This window comes from Silurus meridionalis, chromosome 23, assembly GCF_014805685.1.
Source record: "Silurus meridionalis isolate SWU-2019-XX chromosome 23, ASM1480568v1, whole genome shotgun sequence".
Classification (NCBI taxonomy): domain Eukaryota; kingdom Metazoa; phylum Chordata; class Actinopteri; order Siluriformes; family Siluridae; genus Silurus; species Silurus meridionalis.
Window position 1 is genome coordinate 20,163,337 of NC_060906.1, and position 13,740 is coordinate 20,177,076.

General features: G+C 39.2%; 2 protein-coding genes across 2 annotated transcripts in view; both read right to left on the bottom strand.

Annotated features, from left to right (window-relative positions):
* Positions 1-1,544: 1,544 nt before the first annotated feature.
* LOC124377171 (solute carrier family 35 member D3) lies at positions 1,545-7,088 on the bottom strand. Its single transcript, XM_046836539.1, is given in 3 exon segments — positions 1,545-4,214; positions 4,217-4,801; positions 6,301-7,088. Coding segments are annotated over 3 exon segments (1,248 nt in total). The 5' UTR covers positions 6,737-7,088; the 3' UTR covers positions 1,545-3,987.
* Positions 7,089-8,233: 1,145 nt separating this feature from the next.
* Positions 8,234-13,740, bottom strand: part of pex7 (peroxisomal biogenesis factor 7) — a 40,001-nt gene continuing 34,494 nt past the window's right edge. The window contains exon 10 of the mRNA XM_046836822.1: positions 8,234-9,259. Within this exon, the coding sequence (XP_046692778.1) occupies positions 9,179-9,259 (81 nt within the window). The 3' untranslated portion in view covers positions 8,234-9,178. The remainder of the gene's footprint in view (positions 9,260-13,740) is intronic.

Here is a 13,740-nt window from a genome sequence, read left to right on the forward strand (position 1 = left end):
ATGCATCATATGGTGCTTTTATCCGGGTCTATCTGCACCTGGTAAGACACCTGGTGAAACATGAAATGATGGTTTCAAACATCTGGTTATGCAGTGAACAGAAACCAGTGGTGGACAGTGGTGAGATCTACTTTTACTTAAGTTCACTAAATTTCAAAGTCAAATATATTTACTTAATTAGTGTTTGGCCGATTAATATTATACTATTAATAGATCGGTGTGTTAGGAGTAAATTGTACAAACTGATAACATTAAAGCCATAATGAATCACAGTACCTTGGATACTTAAGAACATTTGAAAGCAAATATTTTTGTACTTTAACTCAAGTGAAAGTTTAAAGGGACACTTTTACTGGAGTCATATTTTTCCCTGAGTGGATCTCTACTTTAACTCAAGTACATGGTTTATGTACTTCATCCATAGCTGTGGAGAAGCTGACATGCTTGTATTGGCATTTTCTCTTCCATGAAAAAAAATGGAAAAAAGGGAAACTTTGGAAGAAAAGATGTACTTTACACACAATTTCTATGTTTATCTTTTTCCTGATTTGTACAACACACTGAGGGCATTAGCAATTCCCAATACATCAGCTCAGCATGTCTAGCATGTCTCTGTTCTCCTCTCTACAGGAATTTATTTATAGTGACAACTTTAGCTTTTTTTTTCCTCATTTGGCTTTTCTAGTCACTTAGTTATACAAAGAACTTACAAGCTGTACATTATACAATCAGTCTGATCAGTGGGAAGTTACTAAAATTCTTTCCTAAACCATGTGTTCAGAGCAGTTGTTAAATCTTCTTCTTTTGGCTGCTCCTGTTATGGGTCACCACAACAGATCATCAGTCTCCATATCACTTTGCCTCTCCCTCTACATCTAATGCTCTCAAACCAACCACCTGATGTCTTCCCTCACAACATCCATATCCCTGATCCTTGGCCTTCATCGTTTTCCTCCTGTATGGTGGCTCCATCCTCAGCATTTTTCTCCTAATATACCCCATGTCCCTCTTATGCACATGACCGAATCATTTCAATCGTGCCTCTAACCTTGTCCCCCCATTAAACTAATTTCTAATCCTGTCCATCCTCACCAGTCCCGATGAAAATCGCAGCATCTTTAACTCCGCCTCCACCCCCTCCACCATGCTAAAATGATGTAAAGGATACAGATTTAGAGCTTAATTTCTAAATATGTTTAATTGAAAAAATGCATGTAATCATTTGTTCATTCATTAATCAATCCATCGCTGCATGCATTCATATATCTCAAGTATCTGCTTTATTTTGGGAAAAGAAATTCATTACTACTACTGTAGTAGCGTGTTTTTCTTGGAAATGTGAGGAAACTGGGGACCCACATGGGCAGAAAAAAGACATATCCTCATACCTATGTAGGAAACCCACATGGACAGAAGAAGGACATGTGAGTCACACAGACTATAACACTAGTAACACATAAGCACAAATCATTTCCTTGGAAAATCAGTAGAAATTATTCAGACAAAAAGGTTTCATTTTTCAATCATTTTAATGGACAAATTGATGCAATTAGTTCCACATTAACATTTACTGACTCTTCAATAACTGCCCTTAGACTTCAGTTATGAGTGCACTTTTAATAAACAGGGTTCTTGTTTTATTTTCAAAGTACCTGGGAATGTGATAATGTGTCATACATACAGTGGATTAGAGCGAGATTGAAATAACTGGAGAATTCCTCTAATCCAGAATGTTAAACACAGAGACAACACGTCTGAAATAAGGTTGGAAATAACTTTTGCCTTTCAGTGTTTGCGTTTAGATTTTTTTTTTTGACACTTTGGGTGAGTGATAAGGGGAAGTGTAACCCCTTTGCTTGCATACATTCACAAACCCTCAAAGACTCATTGTCGACTGCCCCAAAATCCCAATAAGCCAATATTATAAGGGTAAAAAGGTTAAAGAGTGAAACCATCTGTGTTTCATTAAGCGGTTAAAGAGTCTGGGAACTCCCATTCCCATTCATACAATCACCAAGACATCCCTTTAAACAGAGCACACTGGTATGAGTCAGAGATAGTAAAATAATCGCAGTGTTCAGGTGGTCGCATCCCCTCAACCCGAACCCCCCTCAACTATATAAACTGAGGTAATACATTCTCTAATGATACAGACTTCAACATAAAGGATAAAGGAATGTCTTCTTTCCCCCCGAGCAGATCTTTCATAGTGAATCCAGATTGTTTTTATGTTCAGTGACCCCTATCTCAGTCTTCTGTTTGTAATTCAGAACTATTCATCAACATCAGTGTTAGCAGGGCGAGCTGGCAGAGATCTCTGAACAATGTTTAATCATTAGAGGTGACGAGCTTTCCATATAAAATGTGTTTCAGATTATTTTTACACAACACATGCAAATAATGGCCATGGCTTCATTTTTATTCATTTTTTTCCATCACATTTTTTCAACTCGAACAGAATCCAGACCGGGAGAGTCGACACGTGCAGGAAATACAAATAAACGCTTAAAATGGACAGGAAATCAGATTCACAAATTCTGATTTGATTTCCAGAAAAATCTCAATTATTATTTGTGTAATCCTTTTTGATTTCCCGTTTTTTTTTTTTTTTTTATCTTTAACCTTAAACGTAGCCAAGACATGTTTGAGGTGTGCAGTTTGATTTAGTAGAGTTGAGATTTTATATTAATGTTCACATTCAGTATCCTCATTCAGGATTTAATGGAAATCCAGAGTCTATCGCAGGAATAACATCCTGAGTGGGACACCAGTTCATGTTCAAATCAAATTTTTACTTAAAATTTATGATTTTTGATGATTTACTTGCTAAAATTCATCTGTATTTACATTTTTAAATGTAAAATCGCAATGTAAAACTGTACACTTTCAGTTAATTGCTTTAATTCCTCCTTGACAATTTGGGATTTTGAAATGATGGCAAAATGTTATTGATGCACTGAGAAAAAAACAAAAACGATTGTAATAAGTAATCTTGCATAATTGAAAAACGTTTTTAAAATATCTAAACTATCTAAAACTATTCCAAATGGCAAAAGAGCAACTTTTGATAAACCCTAGATTTTGATAAAAACAGTAGAGTTTTGCACAGATGTTCAGTTGTTGTATGAAGTCCTTGGAAGAGAGACAGATGCAGTGACCTTTTGGCTGAAAATGGTCAAAATGGTCAGTTTTTGTATTGGTGAATTGGTGAATTAGTTTCGGTGGGATGATGGTGAAAGTGTATTACATTATTTAAACTGTCTGAAATGAAATGTATGAATATTTCACTGTTTAGAAAATGTAGAAGCTTTTTTTCCCCCTTCGTGTCGCTTTGGAAACCCTTAAAGGTTTCCTTAAAACAGTGTTTAGCTTTTTAGCCTTGTTGAAAGCTATGAATCCTTAATAATCCGGTAAAGTCTTAAAGATCAGTTAAAAAATAAACTTTTCTAAGAGCGAATAAGCAAAATATCAGTGCATCTGAATTTCAATTTAAACAGAAGTTATATGAACGAGAAAAGTGTTTTTTTGGCACAGTTTTTACACCATGGAGCTGAGTCATGCTAATCGATGACAGGATTCACTAGCTAGACGCTAGCTACTAGCATATTAATAGCAACATTTGCCAAACAAACTTTCAGACACCAAACATGTCTTGACTGAACAGTGACGCCTGTTTGAACATCTGGTGTAAAACTAGCGTAAATGTATTCTTCCTTTTTTTTTTTTATGAAACACTCCTTATATGTGAATCAGTCAACTGCCATGTAAGACACTGAGAGAACTGATCACTCATCATGAAACTTCTTAAAAACGGGCAATATATGATTTAGGCAACATACAAACAGATCATATGTGTTCTTTAAAAAAATACTAGCTCTCCATAAATCCAGGTTTAAGATAGTGAATAATAAAAGGCAACATTCCTCTTGCTCACTCGGTCAGTCTGTGAGAACGTCTTAACATAGCATGCATCTCTCTTAACCGTCATCAAGGACTCTGCACCTCCATATTGTCCAGTAAGGTGTCTTTCTTAAGGAACTTTAATGTGCGTACCGATCTCCACACGCCCACAAAATTGTCACTTAAGTTCTGGTTTCCAGGTTCGCTCTCTGGTGCCAGTGCTGATGTTTGCAACTCTATAGACTCTGCAACTTTATTATCACACACATGACCCAGGCCACTGTCCTCCAGCGGTTCCGTCAGGGAGCCGTTTGAAAACTCTCTACATCTCCGTCGGGTTTGGAAGGAGGTTCAATGTATGGTTCTCCGGGTGGTTCCTCGTCCCTCCCGGTTTTGTCCATGTCCTGGTAGTTAAGCTTCTTCTTGATCTCGAAATACTTTACTATACAGTAAGTTATGGAACCGACGGTGTTCACAACCACGCCGGCTATAAACAGGTTGGTGGGCTCGACATCGCTGAAGGCCAGCATGCCCACAGTGATAGTAGCAATGCTCTTTACTACGCCCACAAAGCTGGTGGTTACCGCCGAGTTAATGTACGTGCAGTGCAGCGTGGTAAAGTTCATGGCGCAGCCAATTGCGATGCAGACGCAGAAGATTCCCGTGATGTATGGATTACTCCAGCCCTCGTAGGTCCACATGTCGATAGCGTCCATGCTCACGAGGGAGCAGACGAGCAGCACAGGCGATGCCACCAAGGCGATAGTGTATTGAGCCGTCAGTGGGCCGTACTCGTTGTCCATGCTCGTCTTTTGGATGAGTACTAAGTAAGAGGCGTGGATAATGACCGCTAAAATGCCTGTCACGTAGCCAAAGGGGTCACCGGTGAGATCTCCCGCACCTGCACCAACCAATCAAAAAGAACACCAAATGGGTTACAGGCAGTGTTTTACACCTGATCATCACTCCTGCCATGTATATACTATAAATGGCATCGTATTTCCAATTTCTCGAATTAAACCCTGACGATCCTCATGTGCTGTCAACTATTGGGAGAAAACTTTCAAGACCCAATCAGCAGTGATGACTGGTTCACAAATGACATCAGAGCAGCTTAAGACACATTATAGATTTGCAGATAGACCTAATCGGCATCACTTAACTGTTACACAATATGCGTTTAACTGTGTGTCTTGGATTTGTCAAATGCTAACCTCGATTAAAATTGTACTACTTATAAAACTGCTAGTCAGTTCATTACTCAATCACACTCATCAAAAACTGACACCTGATCTTGATTGAGGCCTGCTTTATATCTACAATAACTGCATTGTAAAACAGTCACTCATCACTTCATCACTACGCAACTGTTACACATCTTATGTGATTCACTTCTATTCACACCCACCATGCACTCTCACACTTTATCTACATCACATCTGCCATATACTCTGTATTAATCTGTATAATCGTGTCTATAAGCTAAATTCAGGGTTCTGTTACGTTTGTATGTACTTTAGAGAGTCACCAACAGCTGCAACCAAATTCCTTGTGCGTGTCAACACCCTTGGTCAATAAACCTGATTCTGATTCGAGATGCGCTTGCTAGTTGCAGAAATGTTAGCTGAGACCGGATAAGACCCATAATACAACACATAAACAGAATGTTAGTTGTACAAAGAACTAACAAACTTACAAAAACGTATTTATCAGATCTTTTTATGTTTTAAAGATTTGTTCGGTATATTCTAAGTATTGTTTTATTCTATAGCGCTGTGTATTTCATTGTACAAATCCACAGGATCCACACACAATCAACCTGAAAAGGCTTTTTGTGGATCTTACAAGAAAATTGTCCACCAAATATTATTTATGACTGATCAGTATAACCATATAGTTCATTTATGCAATGTACTAAGTTTCATTGAGTGTCAGTGAATCTTTTTACATCATGACAATATGACTGGTACCATAAGGTTTCTAAACATGATGCTGCAGGACACTTTTTTCACCCATCTCAGAATGGGGTGTGGGGAACACAGGGGTCATGAGGGCCAACCATAGGAAATACAGCAAATTGCAAGATATAAAATATCCAGAAGGTTATTTTTTAATAGACTTTGCTATAAGTCCTGACTCAAAGAGATGAATCCAGAGCTTATGAGTCCTGAGTAAATGCTAATGTGTTGTGTCATGTAGATGATAGTTAGATGATAGGAAAAGTTTGGAGATGTTCAGGGCTGGTTGTATGCTGGAAATGCTTATTATGATGTTTTGTCACACACAAAAGTCACCATGTATAGCAAAAATATGAATAATTAAAATGATATATAATGATTATTATATATATTTTTTTACTTTGACAGTGCATGTGTGTGCGTGTGTGTGTGTGCGCGTTACCCGCCAGTGCCGCTCCACCGGTGGTGATGAGCACAGCCACGGTGACCCCGACGGACGGCGCGCCGTCGTGCAGCACGCACACGCCGATGGCGAGCGTGACGAGCGGCAGGCAGCGCTTGAACACCACGTACATGGGCAGACTGAGTCCGCGCAGCGACCACAGCGTGAGCGTGGACTGCAGCGTGGAGAGCGCGCACACGCCGGCGAACGCGCGCACCAGGCGCACGCTCGGCGCCGGGATGTCCACGGCGCCCAGGCGGCGCAGGACCTCGAGCGTGAGCGCCGCCGTGAAGCTCGTCAAAAACTGGATGAGGGTCAGGTACGTGAAGTGGTACTTGGTGATGAGGAACTTCAGCAGGATGTTCAGCGAGCCCGAGAAGACCCCATGCGCGATCGCCACCGAGATGCCCAGCAATTTGCCTTTGCACACATCCATCGTGCGCTGCTTCTTCTTCTTCTTCTTCTGGAAAGGTTTTTGGATCTTCTTTAATGTTTTATTAAAAAGAAACCCTCACTTGGGTAATTCGAGTCGCTTTATTATTATTTTTTATATCTCTACTATGATAATTGGAGTCCCTTCCCTGCCCGAGAAGATGTGAGATATTACAAAAAAGACCTGGCAAGTGAAGTTCCTCCGAAATACTGCATCAAACACCAAAGTCCAAATCTACTCATACTTACTCATCCCCCTGACACCAATCCCAGGGATTTCCTGCCGCCCTGTTATCTCATTCTACACTCTCTCCACGCACTGTTAGGGCTTAGAGGGAAAAAACTCAGTGTGTGTGTCCTCCCTCCCCTGAGCATGTATAAGTAAGTGTGTGTGTGTGTGTGTGTGTGTGTGTGTGTGTGTGGAGGTACTGAACTCAATGCGCCACACACTGCGCCTCCTGCAGCTCCACTGGGCTTCCTAACTGCAGGACATGAACTGATTAAGACTGAGACTTACACTTATACACTGCAGCCAATCTTTTAACTTTCACTTACTCATTTATATAAGGGATGCCACATCATTGAATAAAGTGCACAATGATGTGGTATGGGGAAAAAATCTAAAATTGAGGAATCAAAAAAAAAAAAAAAAAAAGAAGTACATTTATTCACAAAGAAATATATCAAATTTGTGCATAATGAATAATAAAGTGTATTTTTTTTTATAAGTGGGATTTACAAAAAAAAGGGGGATTCTGGATATACCCTGCATTTTTGTTCAACTCTATCCCTCATTTTATTACAAACATTTCCAGCAACATTATTTTTTTAATTTAGTGATTTATTTAGCGTACGCAGAGCAACAATCAGCTACGTTTAAAAACCTGTAAATAGATGACGCTGGTAATAAAATAAAGCTAAATAAAGCTAAATCTTATTCTCGTTTCTGATTGGTCAGAATATAGTGAATCATTATCAATAGGAGCATCTCTGACATTAATTGTGACTGCAAGGGAAATCCCAGGTTTATATTAGTTATTATTACTCACTGTAATACATCTCATGAAGGTTTAATTAATTAACATTTTATAGAAGGAGTCTCCAGTGTTAGAACTCTATTACACTCCACTTTGGGAAAACTGAGAGACTGGTAAGGGAATGAGTGTCAAAAAAGCTGCTATAACATAAGTGATAATGTAAATAAATAACAAGCATGTCAAGTGCTAATAATTCTTGTGGTGTAAGTAGAATAAAACACAAGATGCCATAAGAAAATGTAGCTGCTTCAAGTGAGGCCACTTCACACCACCTTGTCTGTGGTGATTTTCCTATAATGGCATCCCCCTTATTTGTTCTTTAAAAAAAATCAAGATGAACACAAGATGTTATAAGACTAACACAAGCTATGTGAGGAGGAGACATCTTTATTATATTACGCACTCTCAGTGTTTTGGAGAGGGACGATAAATAACAGCTCATTTGCAGTAAGAGAAACATTAAATGTATTTATTTATTTATTTTTATTTTCGTTAAAGACCCATAAATTTTCATCTGTTAGAAATAAACCATTTTTTACATTAAAGCCAATACATACATATGATTTATAAGTGCGTGATGGTTGAAGAAAACCTGCTAGACGCCCTGAATTTGAGCAAACAAATTAACCTCCTAATACAGGACCATCGCCCGCATTGTTGCGGTAGACAATTAATGAAAATGTGCTCTAGTCTAGGTTTCCAATGTAAAAAATTCGAGTTCTATGTGTTCTTCCTGTTAAGGGCTCATACTAACTCTGTTTTGTGAACTTCTACATGGAAACCTGTGGTAAAAACATCTTGCCAGATGTATAAACCTTTGCGATTTTCTCACATAGTGAGAAGATACGTACCACAGCGCAAACAGACATGAGCTTATCTAGCATGATTCGTACTCAGACAGAAGCTGTCAAAATCTCCGCCATGCTCCAAAATGCTATAAATTTACTTATGACTGAGGAAAAAGAAACAGTTCAAGAAAATCTGTAGGTTTTGTAAGTATGTGTAATAGAAAAATGTCCAAATTTAAAAGGTACATTAGTATAATGAATATCCACTATATTTACAAAAATTTTTTACCTATCATTGTCAATTTAATTTGGATTAATCACTTAAAAGACACTTCTGTCACAGATCAGTCATTAGCAGCCAAGACATCGTATGTGCATCACCTCAAAGAAGCCAGCTTGATCTCATCCAGCTTTGCATCAACCACCATTAACCTTCATCAAGGACTATAAAGCAAGATGTGAAGCAATTTAGTGTCTATTTGGAGGAATTTTACGCCGCCCTCAGATTTCTACACTGACTTCAAGACCAGGTTTCAGGTTCACTCTGAAAAAATTTGGCTAAGCGCTCTCCACTTCACAACTTCTCAGGAACTTTCCTCAAGTCTGTTTCACACTGTGTCTTTACGTCGAGCTGGGTTGCACAGCGGTCAGACATGGAGGGGTGTAGATTTTTACTGTCTCATCCCAGGAACAGTCCACGACCTGTAGACAAACACATAAAAAAAAAAAACAATACAAGGTTTAAGTCAGATTCAGTGGTGGACAGTAATGAAGTAAATGTGATTCGTTAGCTTTTTCTCATATCTGTAATTTACTGAGTTTCCATTGGGGGAGACTTTTACTTCAACTTCACTACTTTTCAAAGTCAAATATCTTCATTTTACTCAACTAGATTTTGAGAAATCAGTCATTTTTATTTGAGTGGATAAAAACGTAACTGGTCAAACATGTAGCAAGCCACAAATCAGGGTAGATGATCATTTTAATAAATATCAACCAGTGTTTGACTCATTAATATCATTCTATTAATAGATTGGAGTGCAAAGAGTTAACAGAGTCTTTTCACATACGAGCTGATTATGCAAAGGTCTTGTGACAAAACTTAACAGGACATTACAGCCATAGTACTTTGGATACTTAAGTACATTTGAAGGCAAAGACTTTTGTACGTAGTAACTCAAGTACATGGTTTGTGTACTTCATCCACCACTGTTCAGATTAAAAAGCTTCAAGGAACAGAAAGCTCACTGGATTAAACATACTGATCTAAACCTATATATGTAGTACTGAAACCTGACGACGTAACAAAGCAGCAATCTTCAATGAAAATGAATTTCTGGTTGTGGTTCAGGTGATAACTCCATTGCTGATGGATCTCTTCTGATTTAAGTGCAGTATGTTGATTGGAGTGATTGGTACCACAGTAATGTTCTGAAAGAAAGTGCAATATTGATCCAAGCTTTATTCTGATTGGTTGTTTGGATACTCAACATACATGATATGGCCAAAAGTTTATTTTGACCCTGTCTCCGGTTCACCACTGTTCCTTCCTTAGACCACTTTTGATAGATACTGACCACTGCAGACCAGGAACATCCCACAAGAGCTGCAGTTTTGGAGATTCTCTAACCCAAGTCATCTAGCCATCACAATTTGGCCCTTGTCAAACTCAAATTCTTACACTTGCCCATTTTTCCTGCTTCTAACATATCAACTTTGAGGAAAAAATGTTCGCTTGCTACCTAATAATATTCCACCCACTAACAGGTGCCATGATGAAGAGATAATCAGTGGTCATAATGTTTATATATACACACACACACACACACACACACACGTTTCTGCTTTGTACACAATGTTCCTGGGTTAGACTTCAGATTCACTCCAACCTGAGACTGATGAGTTATTGTAGATGAATGAAAATGAAAACATCTTATAGTAAAAAAACGTTATTTAAAAGTGTGCTACATTTTGGGCCAACATGTCCGTCACGTGAGAAAGGTTTATAAGTTCGAAGGGATACATGCAATGCTGTCCCCTTCAGTAACCCCTGGATATGCACTGCCTTTGCCAAGTCGAGCAATGCTGCACCAGCACTGACGGTATCACTCTAATGGACTAAGCCCCATCGCTGAGGACGATAAAAATTCAATCCCAGTTTTCTTTACTTCACTGCTTTAAAGGGCGCTGAGCTGTGAGTCCGAACAAAGGGCACTAGCTGACTGAAAGGCATTTGCCTCTTCTCTGAATTGCATTATAAGGATGTTTGCTCGCAATATACTCCAGGTTGGACTACACATCCAGGACAAATGCCATTTGTTCTTTTGAAGCAGCTTCAAAGAGCCAAGCATGAAGAATGAAAAATGAAGTTGAATTTGCATGGGGAAAGTGCATATGAAATGTAGTTGCGTTCACCGTTCCTTTATTCTCTTAGACAGCAATAAACAAGCAACAAAGCCTCGCAGAAAGATGAGGTTGTCCAGACAACAATATGGTGTTTGATCTCTTAAAGGGAAAAAAAAAAAAAAGACACCAGACACGTCTTGACTAATTGACTACGTTTGCGAATACACAAGTGCAGTCATCAGGGAGAACGCATGTCCTCATACGCCATATGGAGACAGTGAGAACATTTCCTCATGGTTTGATTCACAGGGTTTTATCCCAAACCAAATAATACTGTACTAAACAGTGTGTTAAAGTAGTACACCCAAATATATAATAGGTGAACCTTACGACTCTAAGTAAGAAGCAAAACGCAAGACGATCGGTCATTCTGTTATAGGAAAATATTTCAAAAAATGTTCCATGTGATGCAAGCAATCAAGAAATAGGGATTACTTCCATCACCCATTTTCCAAAAAATCCACATCCCCAAGTATTTAATTCCTCTTATTTCATTATATAAATATAATAAAATAACGTCATCCTTTATTTTAATCTATTTGCAGTTGGTCCCTGCAAGTGATTCCTTACCAGCCTCTATCCTGTCTTTCCACTGACACTAATAAAATGAGAAACAGCTTGTCTTAAAACCCCAAACTTTAAAATTCCTTGTTCCCGTTGGTATAAAGTTGCTGACCCTGGAAACACCTTCCAAAAATCATGTACATGTTTCAGATCACAGTTATCTATTATTATTTATACGGTGTGTCATTCTGGAAGCTGTTACAGAAATGATAATGGAAATAGTATAATGGGATGAGTATAATAAAATAAACCTTGTAGCCACAACAACTTAGATAGATAGATAGATAGATAGATAGATAGATAGATAGATAGATAGATAGATAGATAGATAGATAGATAGATAGATAGATAGATAGATAGATAGATAGAAAGGTCCTCATGCGCAATGGTTTCGACATTTTCAGGGGTTGAGCACGTTGAAGGTCTTCCTGATCTCTCGTCGTCTTCCAGTGATGTTCTTGAAGCGCTCATGAAGCGTGCCTGCCACTTGAAACACCTCGAGCGACTCATTGCAGCATCGCCGTATGCCAAACTTACGTCATGTAGAACGTCTCTGTGGCAGATTTGCCCGGGTTCATGCAGAACTTTGCTCTTTGTTACTCTAACTTGCTGTCCATGATGAAATCGCAGAAGTGGTAATGCACGTTATCAGAATAGCACCGTTTATATAATTAGTCTCGAAACCTTTTGATACCAAGCTTACTGAATTACTGTAGGTTGCACAATTTGCAGTTAAATGGACCTTACTGTCTACTTTATTAAATGTATTTAAACTTTGGCCATGATTTTGGGCAACACAAGTTTCCCCACACTGGGCAGAGGAACATATATAGTGAAAGCAGTAATAAAGGTAAAAGTGCTTTTCCTCATCACATGTACTTTACACCATATCAAAGTAATTTTGGGAAATTGGGATCAGAGCGCAGGGTAAGCCATGATACTGTGCCCCTAGACCACAGAGGGTTAAGGGCCTTGCTCAAGGGGCCATAAGAGTAACAGATGGGCAATACTGGGGCTTGAACCCCCAACCTTCCGATCTGTAACCCAGAGCCTGTGGAAACCTGGAGGAAAGTGTAAAGAGGACCAACAGTTTTCCAAAGGTCCTGTCCCTTTTGGTCATCCACTCCAAACCACAACCAGAGTATACGCCATTCCAAAAGAGAAAACAATGAAAAGTAATCTTTTGGCTGAACTATCGTTTTAAATAGATGGCAGTTATAGCGTACGGCCCACTCTCCGTCCGGGTTTCAGTCTTATAGAGGAAGTATGGGGGAGACATTCATTCAATTAAAGAAGCCATGAGATCTATTACTTTGTCATTTCAAAGTAATGAGAAGTAACAGAGGGCGCTATATTCCCTTTTGTCCGAATGCATCATATGCGATGGAATGACAGGGCAAGTAAAAGAGTGCAGAGGCTCGTTTCGGCATAATGCACAATGATGTAGTGAAGTAAGTGGTCTAGGACAGATGATATATGGCTCGGTCCTGTTTCACTGCTGCTGTTCTATCGTCCCCGTCTCAGAAGGGAGGGAAGCTCATTATTCGGGAGCAGGATAGGAGCTGGTGCACACTGCTGCCAGGCCCCGTGACTCATCCATTGAAAGGAGTAAAAAAAAAAAACGACTTCCCTTAATTACTTTACTACACTAGCGAGACCGGACAGAGAGAGCCAGTGCCGCAGTGAGGAGGGACAATAAGGTAATGACTCGAAACAGTGGGTGTGAACGTGTAAAGGAAAATTCCGTGCTCAGATTCGATTTAAGACGCCACACGGCATGATCCTTTTGAGAATTCACAATTCCCGTCTCTGGCTGTCTGTCTGTGATACCTGTAGCTGGGGCAGAGGGAATAATGGGATATATCCACAGTGGTCTTATCGTTTTTGAAACACATTTATGTTCCTTTTGTTTATATTGAACAAACCAGGTAAAAGGAAAAAAACATAGTCAAACGTGGAAGTTTAATGGTTTGGGGTTGTTTTAGAGAAGGGACAGTTGGAGACTTGCCAGGCGAAAGGAAAACCAACATGGCTACCATTTATAATTTACACCATGCAATTCTGTCTGGACTGCGGCTCATTGGTACCGACTTCACCATACAAGAGCAGAAATTGTTGGATGGCGTGTTATCTATCATGAAATGACCTGCCCAGTCACTGCACCTAAATCCTCTTCAACTGCTCCAAGATGAACTGGATCACAAGGTCAAAAA